Below are 16,491 nucleotides of genomic sequence, written 5' to 3'. Positions count from 1 at the left end.
TATGGACGGCCCCGTAGCGAGCACCTATGAAATCCTGCACGGCACACGAGAGGGTGGGTGGCCAGCACCATGCCCGGCCGCCTTTGTCTCTCCAGTGGCGATGTTTGCACACCGCATCACGTACTCAGTTGAGGCTGAGTCGACCTAGGGGAGGCTTAGGACCGGTTCAGATAATCGTCACTGGTGTCGGCCGTGAGCGGGAATCGAACTCGTGTCACCAGGATTACCAAAACACACACAAACACGTGTCAGGAAGCTCTGCCCCATCCACTCCTGACAAAGTGGGCGGGGTCAATAGGTCAGGGTGGAGGAGGGGCGTTGGAGTGGGGGCGGAACGCTCGGGTGGAAGAGGGGCGGGGTTACCCCCTGGGAGTGGAGTCATCACAGGGGGCGTGTCCCCCGAGGGGGGGAAGGGGCGTGGTTACCCTCTGGGGGGTGGGATAGAGTCACCACAGGGGGCGTGTCCCCCGAGGGGAGAGGGAGGGGCAGAGTCACTTTAAGGGACGGGACCACCTGGGGGAGTCGAGGGGTCACGTGCGGCACGCTGTCGCACTGCTCGCACTGTACGTGTGGGAATCGCGATTCCACCCCATCACCGGTTTCGAATCCCAGAATCGATTTTTTTTTATTCAGTCACCTCCTCTAACCTTGTTCCATCAAATTATCTCACATCTCGAGCGTTCCAACCGCTCGTCCCCCCTCCCCCCACCTCCACAATCCTCAAACGTATGAAACATCCTAAGACGAGAAGGCGGGTCTCACGCGCGCCAACCGAGTCGATTGCCGCGCAAGTTCGTTACCGACCCGAATCACGGAGTCGATTCCCGCGCACCGTGAGCGGCGCGTCAGGAGAGGCGGCAGCAGCAGCGGCGGTGGTGGCAGTGAAGTCGGCGGTGTGAGCCGCCTCCCCAGGGGGCCATCCGCATCCTTCCCGTCGCCGCTACCGATGCTGCCATAGCCCTGACTGCTGCTGCTACGGCTGGTAGCGCCGCTGACTGACCCCACGACCGCCCGTTCGGAGCCCTGGCGCTGGGCCAGCGCCTCCATTTTGAGGCTGCTGCGGGTTCGATTCGAGTTTGATTTGTAATTTACTCCTTTATTTAGTCACTCTTTTGGGCCCGCTCGTCTTCGGCAAGCGACTGTCGTCGTCCTCGCCTGCTGCTGTGCCCCATGGCGTGCGCTGGGTGCCGGTGGACGGGACGCGTGGTGGTGCGTGGGGCCCTGGCCCGTGGCGGTGAGGACCACATCCACCTCCCTCCCCACCCCTCATCCTACTACATTCCCCTGCCTCTCTTCTTCCCTACTGACCCCTACACCCCCTGCCCAAGCTACCTGGACCCCAGTATGCCTCGCATTACCCTGTCGCCTTCATAAAGGTGAGGCCCACTGAGCTATGTAGATATTTTTCAGAAGTGACCTGGCCACAATCGATAGCTCAACGAAGTGGAAATTCATAGCAGCCAGCGTACTCTTAGACGCGTGATGTTGATTCTTAATGTGGAGGGGAAAACCGGAGGGTCCGGAAAAAAAATCCACGCGACCACGGGGAAAGTGACACGCAGACTCCAAATATACAGCAGCAGCAGCAGGCGTCGTCAGGGTCAGGATCGAACCCACCACGACCTCCTGTACACCAGGCGAGGTAGTCAACATATCATAGCCACCGTGATGATGAGAGAGAGAGACACGCAAACTCCAAATATACAGCAGCAGCAGGCGTCAGGGTCAGGATCGAACCCACCACGACGTCCTCTCCTAGCCACCATGATGATGAGAGAGAGAGACGCAAACTCCAAATATACAGCAGCAGCAGGCGTCGTCAGGGTCAGGATCGAACCCACGACCTGTGCACCAGGCGAGGTAGTTAACATCTCCTAGCCACCGTGGCCTCCCCTTACATGATACACTACACGTATTTATATGTGTCATGCTACTCCTATACACCATCGACACCGCCTCTTAGCCCTTGTTTCTTCCTACATCCTTTATAACCATATGACCCCTGTCTATGTGTTACCCTGAAGCTACCCATTTTCACTGTACCTTGTATTCATTGTGTAATTTCCAGTGTTATGTATATTCTATGCTGTACTTTATATGCCCCCCCCCCCACCGTAATGTGTACCCAATTTACTCCCTATATTCCATATTCTTACCTTGTACACAGCATAACATCTACCATTCGCATACAAACATCTCTCATACCAATTTTAGTCAGACTCTACCCCAATACACCCTTCACACCCTTTCCCATAACCCCTATAACCTCTAACCACTCCATATTCTTCATCCCCCAGTATCCTGTATACACCTTGTTCTCCTTATATGATGATTGCCTTACCCCATTTGACCCCTACGTCCTCCCATGGTTCCATTAACCACCTTTACCCCTATACACGAGAGCCTTGGGGGCAGGGTTGGTGGATCACGCATCTGTGCTCGATTCGGAGTGTATTATGTTTCCAGTAATCAATCTGTGAAATCTGTTCTGGCACAATATGCGTTTTCGGCAACCTAACGTTGAGTAATCGTCACAAGGAATTGGTCAAATATTTTAAGGATTAAATTCGTAATTCTTGCGCGTCCCAAAGTAAACCAAATGATCATATCTAAACTAAATTTACATCGTCATGCAGCATAGTCTAACTCACGGTCAGTTTTGTATTGGAATTTACGGTGTCAGAACTATGGTTCAATTAAGTGACTTTATTCTTATAGCGGTGTTTACGCTGTGGTGCCAGCTCACTTATAGCTGTGTTTAAACTAGGGTGGGATTTGAGAATAGGTTTGTTTTCTGAGCTCTGTTAACCCCACCTTAAAGCACACGTAACATGTGCTGTTAGAGGGCATCTACTTCTATTCCGCTATGTGCTACATCTGTTCACAAAATGTGCGCACACAATCTTCACAAAATAATGATATACGATAATGTAAAAACACATCTTGATAATTGAGTGTAATACTTGCGCAATGTAACTTGTTATGTTAGAATGTGGGAATCAATATGCGAATTAAATGCACTGCGGCGTTTGTACATTACAGTACGTCTAAAGTGTTGTACAATCTAATCAAAACAAATCAATGTATTACGTTGAGAGTAGAAAGCTATCATAGTTGTTTTTTTTTCTCACTATTTTATCGCAATCGTTATCTGTTTAATGTCATCAAGATTAAGAATCCATTCTTCAGAACTCTCTCTCGGAGAAGTGCATAACGCAGCGTTATGAGTATGGTCCATGGCAGAAGCTATCACCAAACTGTTTCTAAAAACTATTGTAAACCCTTCTGTAAACTAGGAGGCAACATTTTACTAACCACCCTGATAAGAGAAGAATAGAACATGGAATGACGGTTGATATTTTTAATGAGCAGATTCGGGATCTATCCAAATGAAGTGCAAAAATCAGAACCCCGTGTTATCATATGTGGCTTGCTTGGATTTGAAGCCAGCATATAAGCAGCTCCAGCTCGGTATTCTCAACTCTGAGTTGCCCGGCCTCTTATAAGAGAAATGTTAAGTTACCTTGAATATTTAATATATCTTGAAGAAGGAAATGTATTACCAGATATACAACATAAAGAATAAATGGCGGGAGTGGCCAGATATTGTAATGGTGTCTCCCAGTTAAATATCCGATATTTATAACCTGCTTCGATAAGTTCGTGCTTGTTAAGAGAAGTTGCTATAAGAGTGTTTGATATGAGAGTTTAATGGGTTAAAACAATTCACGGCAGATAAGTTATCAGGTAAATGATTAAATTACTCGTGCCATAGTTATGCAGCAATAATATGCTTGGTGATTGTGAGACTTTCGCAAAGCCATCATGGTTGTGGTATAATTTTAAGTAAACACCTTGAAATGGATTAAAATTCCAATTCAAGTTATAAGTGAAAGTAATTTTCAGTTTTATTTCGCGTTTAATTAAATACATGCGATGATTCACCATCCCCCCTCCCAGTGATTTTATGTACATGTATACATTTTATTGTTTCGATTGAGTTAAGAAACGTGCTTAGACCCACAGCGTAAAACTCTGCTTGAGTTTATAAGCTGCACTCCAGTAAAATGTCTACCTACAACGAGCCACGCAGGTCGTCACACACCCACAGCCATTCAAGTTTCCACGGAATGTGAAAATAATGCTGGACCCACGATGTTCTCTATCTGTAACTGTTTCCGTGTAATTTTGTTCTGTGGCTGTGCCGTTATGTGCTTGCTGTGAACATGCCATGCCTACACTCTTTCTGGAGCATGACTGGCGCAACGCCATGGAACCATGTTGATGCAAGGCCATGAGTGCCATAACTTGAATTTTACAAAACGTAGCCGGATTTTAAGTTGTTCTTATGTTAAACTTTGTTTAAAAAAAGTGTGACTCATAGGTGCCACTTGCTGTTTTCCCAACTAACTCCTTACCTCGAACTCATCGTTTTTTAACAAACTAGATTACTATATTTGAAAGCTATTATTGAGTAGTCTGTTCACAGAGACCCATAGTAGTCTTTGTTTTTTTCGGTAAAGTTACATAGGTAAAAAATTAAATCAAATTAATGAAATTTTGTTGTTTTCATTTATTTTATTTTTTACCTACGTGAGATGGCCATTGTATTGTGAGAGATTATCATGTCAATGTCTAGTGACGGTATATCAGCCACTAGGGGGGATAGAGCGTGCAGTGACAACAACATGTTTAAAAGCACATTGTCTTTGTGTTCCAGGGCAGGTTTTTGGTTCAACGCCACGAGTGCATTCTGGCCGAACACCGAGTCCAGGGCAGATCTTTGCGGTCCGTGCATTTCCTGTCCGTGTGTTCTCGATCTCCACGGTGCTGGACAAACAGAAAGACACAGACGGCACAGGGAAGGAGCCCGGTGTGACTGAAGGGAGTAAGGTGGGTGGGGTACAAGCACACTTGTATGCAGTGACGTTCTGCTTGGCTGAGCATATAAACACACAGGCCTGTTTTGCCATGTTTGCACCATGATCATACAACTTGCAGATTCAACCTGCGCAAAGTTTATGCATATACTATGCCTACATGAGTTTAATCGGACTTATTTTCTCGTAGACCTTTGAGAGCAGTTAATGGTAATGGTACATTAAGGAGTGGATATACATATGTCGGAGTGGAGGAACAGTGTTCGCACACCACACTGTACCTGACAACATAAAATTCTCCATGTATGGCTTTGTGTAATGATGCTAGTCCAGGGGTTAGAAACCTGCGGCCTCAGAGGGCATTCCCCTTGCGGGCAGCTGTTCTTTTCCTTTAATCTTAAACATAATGTAACCTAAAAATTGTGTATTAAATATGACAGGGATTAGGCCACTATGGAATGCCTTGGTGACAAGAAAATGTACAGTCAAACTGTATTGTTAAAGATTAACTAAGGAGGGAAAAAACTAAATAGACACAATTTATTCCATCTATTTCGTTATTTAAGTCAGAATTCGATTGTCATCTGCTGTATACCTGCTGTGTTTGTGTATGTGGACAAGTAGTTCTGTGTGATGCGGCTCTAGAACTATTTTGGTCAAAGAATAAAGCCAAAAAATGTATCTTTGAAAGGTTGCCACCCCTCTGCTAGTCCATTCTTTTTTAGGGAATGCACAGTCATCGGTCAGTTCATGTTTCCTTTGACCTACTTTGCTCACTTGTATTTTCACCTGCTTATGATTTATTTTCTTGAGAACATTGAAAGTGTAATTACGTAAGTAAACTTTTTTTTTTTAATACAGAGCTTTTTCCTGCAGGAAAAACGAGGCATTATGTAGGGTTAGAGCTTATATGTAACGTGTTTCCTTATCCTTTGAGTGGCATTTCGAAATGAAAAACTATTTTTGTTGCTTTTATTATGGAACTTGACTGGCAGCAACAGGAGTGTTATTGAGCTTAGCACGGGGAGCTAGATGATCACATAAGATCATTAAACAATGGAAAAATGTTCCATCAGCTTTCCACATTTGGATTACTCTATAATTATTTCCAAATCCCAGCTGAAAGGGGTCAACCGAATGTTTGCTTTGGTTATACAAACACTGCCATTTTATAAAAAAAAAACTGCCACATTATTGTATACTAATTATACATACATTATTAATGAGGGAGCCCAGCCGGAATTCAACCAGACTCCTTTGCAACATGTAGGGAATGGGCTACCACTCTGCCTTTGTCCCCCTATCCATTGTGATCATGAAACTGCATATATTTGCTTTAGGGATTGCCATTGAGTCTATAGCGTTTGTGGTTCCACTTTCACAGCTGTGTACTAATTACTGTGGGGAATTTCCGAAGTTATTTGTTCTCTGGAAAGTGTATATTGAACACCAATTCACTTAATTCTTAAGGGTAAGCTGGTCATGCCTTTGTCACTGCCAAATAGCTTAAAGTTAAAGTTAACCTGTAACTAAATTGTAAAATAATCATTGTCCCCGTGCAAATGTTGGTATAAGTATTTTTTTATCAACATACAACTCTTATTATAACAGAGGCTATCACGAGTGCACATTGAAAAATATTATCCCTATCAGTGGGTTTACACAGGATTAGATGTTATAACCAGAGATGGTGGCAAGTAAGTGTCTCTTTTATCAGTGAAGGCCTCAGCACACGAGTACGCAAACTGCCATTTGCTCCTGCATTTCTGATCCCTAAGCTGCATTGTGCAACTTGTAAGCTATTCACCACTGTTTATTTACGGGACAGGCTTATTTGCCATCTGCCTGTAATCATTGTTAAGATTCCACATGTTCCTGAACTTTAGATTTGGATCACAACTTTTTGGTTCTTTTCATTTGAATAAATGCTCCAACTGGCTGATTGTCTGCATTTGGAGACCAATGCAATCATCCACAAAGACCAAATTGCATAACTTAAGCTGGAAAAAGAAGCGTGATTTTATACAATCTTACGGAAGGGATTTGATATCATGCACATTGGGCATGTTACCATTCATTGATTGAATTATTAAAATATATTATGATGTTTGATATACATTGATTGAATTATACATGTAAAAATGTTTTGAATTCACTGCATTATTAAATAATACATCAATTACGTTCAAAATCATGACAATTCATATTTAAAGTGTGAGGATGGAGAGTCATTAAATGTTCATTTTAAATAGAAACGAAACTAATTTCATCTTGCACGAAGCCCTGCTCATGCTGTATCAATCATGGGGTTGTTTGACCGTACTTTTCAACACTGCTCTGCAGATTGGTCAGAGAGGCCAAGGACCGGTTAAGATGATATGCACCACTGATGGATGTGGGCTGCGACCAGCAATCGCACTCTGGTGGTCGTGCGCTTGCCACCGCGCCATCACTAATTTTCACAAATTAATGGAAACCCTGGCTGCATGTTTCCCTCGATTTCCACAGAAACCTGTAGGAGATTCGAATGGAGGGAAGAAGAGCGCAGGTGCCTCTGGAAAGGGCGGAAGCAATCAGCTGCGCTGCCCCAAGTGTGGCGAGTTGTGCACTCACGTGGAGACCTTCGTGTGTGAGTCACAAGCACAACATCAATTGTTTCACTTGCGCGATGGCACTCAATCTTATTTAATGTTCTTTCGTTTCTCAATCCTCTTGTCTTGGTGAGGGTGATGGCGGCAGCATGTTAAGTAGGGCGGTCCAGACCTCCCTGTCCCTGGCAATAGGGAATAGCTCTTCCTGGGGAATTCCCAGGCGTTCCCAGGTCAGCCGAGTGACATAGTCCCGCCAGGGAAGGTGCGGGAAGAAAAACTTAAGGGAGTAGACGGAGTAGGGGGGAAGAAAAGGAGATGGCACTCAATCTTATTTCACTTACAGCAACTAGAATACAGATTCCCTGTCAGCCACAGATGCTTTCTGACTACATTTAACTACCATGTTCTTCAGCATTCTCTTGACAAAAATGGGAACAATTTTCGGTGAGCATATCAACATATTTGTATGATATTTCCAGTGAGCAATTCCTGAAGGTTGAGATACTGAAAAGTATACTACTCTGGTTTCTGTCATCAAAACCACCAAAAGGAAATACAGTTATTTTGGAGTAATAGTGATGTAATGTATTTACCGTAATTAGATTAATCTTCACAGGTTTTTTTTCTGTAATTAATGAAGTTTCAGTTAGTTTACATCATCAAGTGAGTGCCTGTTAATCAAGATACCTCTAAAATACTAACCTTACAATAAGTGGTTTATTTTGTAGATGTGGATTCCTTTCTTACTTGGGTTTTGGTGTTGAGACCATACGTTCCTGGTCTGCTTTAGAGTACCAGACAGCTTTGGACATTAAATCAATGACCCCAAGCAAACAACCTACAGTCAGCATGCTAACATCATACATCTGTCAAGTGTAATGTTGTAACCGTGTCAAGATGTAGTCAAAAACAGATTGTTCCTTGTGTTTGGTTGGCACGAGTGCAAGTGCCTGCGATGCAGAGACCGTGGAGAGCTGCAATCCACTCTTGTGGGTGGCACTCAGCCATGCTGTTGGTCTACTTTCATGTGGAATAAAATAAACATGAGAGTTCCGCGGAAACCTATCTGTAGATATTGCTCGAGCAGGAAAATGAATGCCGATACTTAAACTTGAAGAATAAAATTCTGCCCACGTAAATTTTTATTAAAAAAATGTGTTTTATACTGTAGTGTCGTATACAAAAGTTTTCCTCAACATTCTACAGACTCGATAAGATAATGAACTATAATGATTAATGAATAATTGCAACTTTGTCAAACATTATATACAAAGTAAATAACAGTGGAGAGGTTGCACATAAATAAGTATTGTATGTTTCTAACATTACCAGCAATTTCGTGATTGTTTTCAAGACTATGTAAAGTGTGTAAAAATATAATAATAATAAAAGCACCTTTCATACGATTGGCAGGTAATATTCTGGAAGAAACTGGTATGGTTTTATATTTATATTGGCTCTGAAAACTGTTACATTGTCTTCCACGTTATGAATGTAAACTTTATTGAAATTGAAGATGTTATGGGCAAAGGGTGACTGCAATATGTGTTGATGTAATTGAGGCATTGCTCCATTATTTCCACGTTTCCGTCCTTGATAACAATGACATGTGCCTGTGTGTTGGAGCAGCGTCAAGTCGTTTTGTCAAGTGTGAGAAGTGTCATCACTTTTTCGTGGTGCTCTCGGAAACGGACTCGCGCAAGAGCTTCAAGGAGCCCGAGTCGGCAGCAGAGGCAGCCAAGCTAGCCTTCCAGCAGAAGCCCCCGCCACCGCCCAAGAAGGTGCGTCATCCTGCAGCCTGTGTACACCAGCAAGCCCAGTGTCCCCGTCCTCAAATCAGCCATGGGCTGTGCTCTGCACCAATGGCAGCTCTGAGCCAGTTTACGGAAATTCACTTTGTACAGGGGGCCAGTCTCTCATTAGCTGTAGCCCAACGGATATTTATGGCTAAAGTTGAGACCTGATCTGGATTTGAACTCATGACCTTTTGATTGAGTCAATTGCTTTGTTACAGCAGATAAATTCGACTTGCATCGATCCGCACTTATGGCAGATCGGCAATTGCCACCCGTGTTACTATTTACGGTGGTCGGACAGCATTTACGGTATGACGCTGACTCCGGCACCGGTTCTGCACAAACAAACTCACAGTATGTCTCCCAATCAGTCTGCCACCTGACGTGCTCCGGTGCTAAACCTCTGCATTCTTTGTGATTATTCGGCATATTTGATGTTTTCGTCCTTAAAAATGGCTGAAAAAGAAAGGGCAGTGCTCTATTAATGGCGCTGAAACTAAATGTAGCAGAAAAGCCATTACTGTATTCAGTCCAAATAAGCCAAGAATTACCAAGAATCTAAGCAAGAACGTATTATTATTCACATGCTTGCATATTATCAGGAAACAAACAAGCCTGCTGCCCAACACGTCTTGTGCCTCCGTTGTGTAATCAACATATGCTTGTTTTTTTACCATTGCGTAATTTGTGGATTTTAAACCACATTTATTTTAACTGCATGTGCAAGCAATTTGAATTGTTGAATGTGATGCTTGATCATTATTTTGCAGATCATGTTTGCATGGTGGAGAAGATAGGGATTGAGTTAAATATATATAACATCCAGCCCAGTATATAACAATGTCCCCCTGGGAGAAACAAAAAAGTGGATGTGTGTTCTCAAGCATTTAAGAGCAAAGTTTAGATCATCACTCGGTGTTTCCATTTTCAAACGAGCTCCATTGTGTCAATAGCAAGGATATCTCGGTGTTTCTATTTTCCTATTGTAGACACATTTTTTAAACTGCTGAGGTTCATAAGGAAGGTGCTTGTGTAAGTTCTTGATTGCCAAAAAGTTAAAAACATTGTGATAATGCTAGAAACCGATACAGCAGGACGACTGCTAAATCAGCAGTTGTCCTGCTGTTTCGGTTCCGCCTGATGACGGTCGCTTGTGTTGCGATCGAAACGTCGTGATTTAATTTATTTTCTACCTACGTGACTTTACCGAAAGAACCAAAGAGTATGGATCCCTGCAGTCACGAAAACTTCAAATCTAGATTATAATGCTAGAAGGCAAACTTCAATGAGGCACTGAATTATATATAGACGTGAGGCTCACATCCATTGTACAATGTGTGACAAAATGCGGTGTCGCTGTGCCCTGGCATACTGCTCGGGTTGACTTTGGGAATGCCCCCCCCCCCTGGCTGGGCTACAAATGGGTTCTCTGGCGTCCACTCGCCTGCCCGTTGTAATGATCTCACTGCAAACAAAGCAGAGTTTCCTCCCCCTCCCTACATGCTTGGCGAACTAAAGCACTTGTCTGCAATCTATTCTTTTGAATGCCCTTTTAATTTATTGCGCATTATTTGCTTGGGTGTGAAACTATTGGGATTCTGCAAGAGTTACCTGAAAAACCATCGTTAAGTCCATTATATTTCAATTGATCGTTGCAGGTAATTTCTAACATAGCAGATTTGGGGCTACAACAGCTCCATATGAGGACCTTTGTTCCTGTAGAAGCTCTCCCGTGGACAATCAAATCTGAGTGCACTGACCACTCGGCTATATGACTATGGTACATTAAAGTGTCAGAGTGCATAAACTAACATTTTAACCAATCATTGCACGTAAGCACAAGCGTTTGTTTTTTCTTGGTAAACAAAGGCAGTATTGACTATCTATGAATTAGTGCACAAGTACAGAAAGTTACACAGAAAATATCCTAGTCCTTTATGAATAAATAAATAAGCACTTGGCAGTATGTGTACAAGGTCCACCTGTCTGTATCTTTCTCATGACCTCTGGCATCCCTCATGAAGTTGTGAACACGTGATCTTTAAGCAGAGTTAATTTCTCTTCAGAGTTAATATTGTCAGGTGGTAGCTATTTAAAGCTGTGAACATAATGTGATGTTAATGTTTAACCAGGATCTTAAACGTTGTCCTAGGTTCGAAGTTCCAGTTGCAAATGTCCTGTAATTCATTTGTTAAGCCGTTTGAAAAAATAGTTTTGGCCGGGAACTTTGTAGTGGAAGAATATTTTGGTCTTTATAATTACATTTTACGTGAATCAAAGTAACTTATAGCCAGGCGCCATTGTACTAAACCACGTCACAGTGGTCCTAGATTTGAACCTTTGGCAGTCGCCTAATGTAAAAATATAGAAGACGAAGGAGTCGGTTGATCTTGCCTCATTCACTCACTACTGCATGGAAACTGTGAAATGAATATTTTGTTACTCATACAATGTTAGAAGCCAAACTTTCAGGACTTGTTTGAGATAAGTATTCAGCTTTAATAACTCGTCCTATAAAAAGCTTGCAGTGCTTGAAGACTATCCAAATAAATCCTATCTTCTAAATGCCCCGATGCTCAAAGGGCAGAAGGCTGCTCTTAAATTCTTTCTTTATAACAGTCTAATATAAAAGTGGCATACTTTTACTTTTGTAATGTTTAATTGCACCAATTACATTTTAGTTGTGCTCTTGGCATCTATTTACTTAGTGAAGCATTTACATAAATAAACTAGTCAAATCTGTCTAATGATCTAAGAGTGATGTGACATGGCAGGATAGGGTCATCACGATCCATGCATGGGCAGAGAGCCCGTAGGTGTCCCCACATCACATTTCGTCATTTGTTGTTTCCACTTTCCTCTGTCTTGTGCCAATATGCTCAAGTTGTGGCCACATCTTTCTGGCACAAATCCCTTGTGTTATCAAGCCCATTCTCTTTTAGGTCTTCCTCTCCATGTTTCAAAAGAGCACGCTTTAAATGTTTATTTTGTCCATCCTAGGATATGGGAAACCACCTGAATTTTCAGAGTAGCATGTAGCAGGGGGGAGCATTGTAGACGTAATCAGGAAGACGTTGTTGAGGCACATATGTTGGTAAGTGGAGCGCAGGTTATCAATCACAGATTGGCACCCAGAGGATAAAATGGCCTCTACTGTAAGAATATCAGGAAGGTTTCTGGTGGAAATAAGTGCCGCCTAATTGGCAGATGTTACTCCAATCTCGAAGTGTCGGGGAGGTGACGTCTTCCAAATGGACACCCCCCCCCCCCCCCAATAATTGGCGGGTCACGTCACTCCACATGGGGGGGTAGAGGCGCCTCCTCCCCCCTCCTCGGCGTCAACTCACAACCCTCACTACAAAGGCAGAACCCTCACGTCACGCGATTTCCGTAACGCTATTGAGACATAGAAGTAAAAAGGACGTCATGATGAACAAGGGATTATAACCTTCAAATGACATAGGTCTGTGTCACCCCGCCCTTACAAATTGCACACGCATTGATGCAATTAATATCACGTCGCGGTCTGCTTTTCACTTGCAAGTTTCAGATTTACTGCAATATACCCGTCCTTGGACGGGCAAAAGGCTTGTACTATTATATTTTGCCACCTCCGGATGTTACTGCTATGATGGCATATTTAATGTTGCTTACGTGTTTGCTTCTCACATTGTGAAATTGTTAGATTTATGACTTCCTGGACAAGTTTGTGGTTGGGCAGTCGTACGCCAAGAAGGTGCTGGCCGTGGCTGTGTACAATCACTATAAGCGCATCTACAACAACATCCCCGCACCCGGCCGTCAATCCAGCGAGGCTCTGGAGAGCAAGCAAGTTCCGCTTTCCCCGCGAGGTAAGCCTTTGTGTATCTATACAAATGTGTGTGTGTGTGGGGGGGGCGAGTGGAGGCGAAGCGGTTCACGCACTGAACCTACGAACCATTTCACCTGAGATTGACTCCCAGCCACGACTAGAAATCAGTGGCGAGTGATATCTGAACCAGTCCTGAGCAGCGTGTTGAAGTATGGTCGAAACAAACTCCCATGACCCAACACTTCATTGGGAGGCCTTCAAGCAGTAGTGTATGCGTGATCAAGGGTTGTGCTGATCTGAAAATTGCTTTATGTTTCATGTTGATTCATTGTCATACGTTACAGTGACAAACTTCCCTCGTAAATTAATAAAGACATTTTCTCAGTCTACTCATAAGGTGAGTGGTGCATGGTTAAACAGTGGCTGGGCTCATCTCCTGCGATGATGATGTGCTTGTCGATAGCCTCTGGCAACAATTTTATCTAAGCAAGAGATGTATTTGTTATTTGTGATGGTAGATTTTGTCATGAGGCATGTTGCCATCAAGATGATCCTGTTCACAGAATGCACAAGTGTGTGGGGAGTTGTTTTTTGTCTTCTTTAATATTTTGTTGAAACAGCTTGTGTGTGTCACATTACAGGTCTATTTGCCCAACTCATTCCTTTTGTTTGGTTTTATGTCTCTGTACTGTTTATCATTATATAGTCACTGTGTACAGCATTCTGAGGTGTTTGTGTTTTTAGATGGTTTCTAAATTAAATGTGTTACTTCCGGCGATTCAAGTAAATGTGGAATGGTTTATTGGTAAAAGTTGCGTGATTATATCATTATTGATTATATTAGTGTTTGTCTTGTCTTTGTCACATTAAGCTTAAGTTGAGGCCATAATCAAAGTGGAGAACAACGTTTGCGTCTTATTTAAGTACTGTGCACAACATGCAAATGGAACATTTGATGCGCCCCCATTGGTTTTATAATTTTTGGGGGGCTTAAAAGCTGAAATTATTTTGGTCTTTTAGGATATTTGAGTATCATGTGACTTATTAGCACACTGATGGACGAACCCGGTAATTTGAGTATCACGTCTATTCACGACCGTTATAAATGGCGAGTGATATTTGAATCTGACATGGGCCCCGCCACCCACATTGACCAGTGAAATATGGTCAAGCAACGCCCAGAAATCACACTTCCTTGTTTCAGCAGTGCATTGACTCAGCAATTTGGATCCCACAGCCACCTAATGATCTATTTGCAGAATTACCAACACACATAATCGTTATACGTTTATAACTTTGTAAAACCCATTGGAAAGATATTGTGCACCCAAATCCTAGCTCAAATACAAAACTTACAATTAACATACCGAACCGATTGTATTAAATTTACCAGCTTAGCCAGCCTATGCAAATCAAACGGAAAACGGATGTATCCTTAAATATATAGTTGAATGGTCTTCCTGATTGTTCAACAGGAAGCATTGGGTATTGATAATCATTGATGCCTTTTGTGACCTTGAACAAAATTCCTTGAAATTTAGAAACAAAGGTGTATTCCATTAAATCGAATTCATGTAAACTTTCAGCGATTTATGACCCCACATTGTAATCTGCATTCTCCAACTATAGAAGAATGGGTCACCTTTTACAAAAAAGCACTTTTCTCAAAGAACTGCTTTAAATCTTGATTCAAAGCTTTCATGACTTTAGGGATTCATATTCTTTGGGTCTTTCGGTAAAGTCACGTAGACAGGTTGAAAGAAAATAGCAAACAATTACTTTACCGAAAGACCCAAAGAATAGTAACTGCTTTGTCGTAGAATTAAAAGTATAAATATTAAGCAGAACTCCATTCTGTGACTCAGCTTTTGGCATACATTTCCAGAAGTGGTTTCCGTAAACACATAAATCAAGTGCCTTTGTTGTCCAGCTGCTGATAATGCTTTCCTTTGCTTGAAGTTGTTGAAAGGAATATGTTGTTCGACATGAATGACGGGTTTCTGTACACATGTTATTTTGTGAAACTGTTTGTATCTTCAAGGGAAGTGCATAAAAAAAGATTTTAAAGCAAACATTCCGCACATGCGCAGCTGAGCAGAGAGATTTATATCACCGGGATACTTGCCAAGGTTACATGTCTGCAATGAGTGGGTGCAGACCCCACTGTTTCCCTTTGACCCACATTTTTCAGACACGTGAGTGAACTCAAACCCAGTTGAACCCCACGGGTTTCTTAAGTCGAGCCTGTTGTGTGATTTATTAGTCTGGGTTTGTAGCGATAGACAGTCATTTAACATGTAGTGGTGCTTAATATTCTTGTACCACGAGAAAGTTAGGTTATTTATAGTTTTTGTTTTCTACGCATGCCATGCCGTAGCCACTGGATGCTTTATCAAGTATCTGCATGTTTACGGCCGTGAGACCGGCATGCAGAACTCTGCACTGTGCTTCACGTAACAGACGTCCTGTCAACTGATTTTAGGTAGTTGTGCATGACAGCAGCAGCTGGCCTCGTACACTTTTTTTTCGGGTGAAGTAATAATGGATACATATTCTTGGTTTTTTCGGTAAAGTCATGTAGAAGGGAAATAATAAAATAATATATTTTTTTACAATTGTATTACCCTTCTACGTGACTTTACCGAAAGAACCAAGAATATGAATCCCTGCAGTCACGAAAGCTTTAAATCGAAATTTAATAATGGATAGGCAAGTGTCGTAGGTGTGCACACATTTGCACTCGTTGAGAGAAGAGTCTTTCCTGCAGCCATATAATCATCAGTTGTTTATGTCTGCAGCCCCCAAGCAACACTGGATTGTCCCGAGATTGCTACAGCCAGCTGTTGAGAATAACCATCACACCTTATCGTGATGTTCCTGTACCCTGTCATCACCACAGCCGTAATACAACGTTCAGTTTACTGTCATGCAGGATTAGTTTTAACCTTTGGCTTTGTTGACCTACACATGAGCTGAATAACTGCTTTCTAAATTAAGTTAGAAACAGTTGGGCTGCTGAGATGGCTCTTTTCAAAAAACACCTGTGTAAGTGGGCTTGTTCCTAAGATATTTTCCGAAAACAATACGGTAAAAGAAAATAAAGGTACAACACCACATTTGCTTTCTCACTGCTTGCCCATGTCACTGCTGGCATAAGGGCCTTTATTAGAGGGAGCTTTATAGAGCCCCTCTAGAGGGAACTTGGTCTACTCTTTCACCCTGGCCTGACATCTTGGAAGAGGTGGGAGTCCCCACACTTTACGCTGTCACACGTGACTTACCTAGTGACTACCGTTAGATTTCTAGGTGGACAGAGGCGGGGGATTTAAGAAGCTTGCACCACCGGTGGTGAGCTGTTAACTACCTCGCCTGATATACAGGAGGTCGTAGGTTTGATACGGACCCTGGTTTCT

The 16,491-nt window shown here is 42.7% G+C and overlaps 1 protein-coding gene across 2 annotated transcripts in view; it reads left to right on the top strand.

Annotated features, from left to right (window-relative positions):
* The first annotated feature begins 726 nt into the window (after positions 1-726).
* Positions 727-16,491, top strand: part of CLPX (caseinolytic mitochondrial matrix peptidase chaperone subunit X) — a 33,265-nt gene continuing 17,500 nt past the window's right edge. Inside the window, exons 1-5 of one of the 2 annotated variants that reach the window (XM_078884300.1) lie at positions 727-1,234; positions 4,721-4,893; positions 7,389-7,509; positions 9,101-9,252; positions 12,953-13,118. In XM_078884300.1, the coding sequence (XP_078740426.1) occupies positions 1,171-1,234; positions 4,721-4,893; positions 7,389-7,509; positions 9,101-9,252; positions 12,953-13,118 (676 nt within the window). In that variant the 5' untranslated portion in view covers positions 727-1,170. The remainder of the gene's footprint in view (positions 1,235-4,720; positions 4,894-7,388; positions 7,510-9,100; positions 9,253-12,952; positions 13,119-16,491) is intronic. The other variant, XM_078884309.1, reaches the window with a different exon arrangement.

This window comes from Lampetra fluviatilis, chromosome 3 (assembly GCF_964198595.1).
Source record: "Lampetra fluviatilis chromosome 3, kcLamFluv1.1, whole genome shotgun sequence".
Taxonomy (NCBI): domain Eukaryota; kingdom Metazoa; phylum Chordata; class Hyperoartia; order Petromyzontiformes; family Petromyzontidae; genus Lampetra; species Lampetra fluviatilis.
The sequence above is the reverse complement of the archived record's forward strand: the minus strand, read 5'-3'. Positions and strand labels throughout refer to the sequence as shown.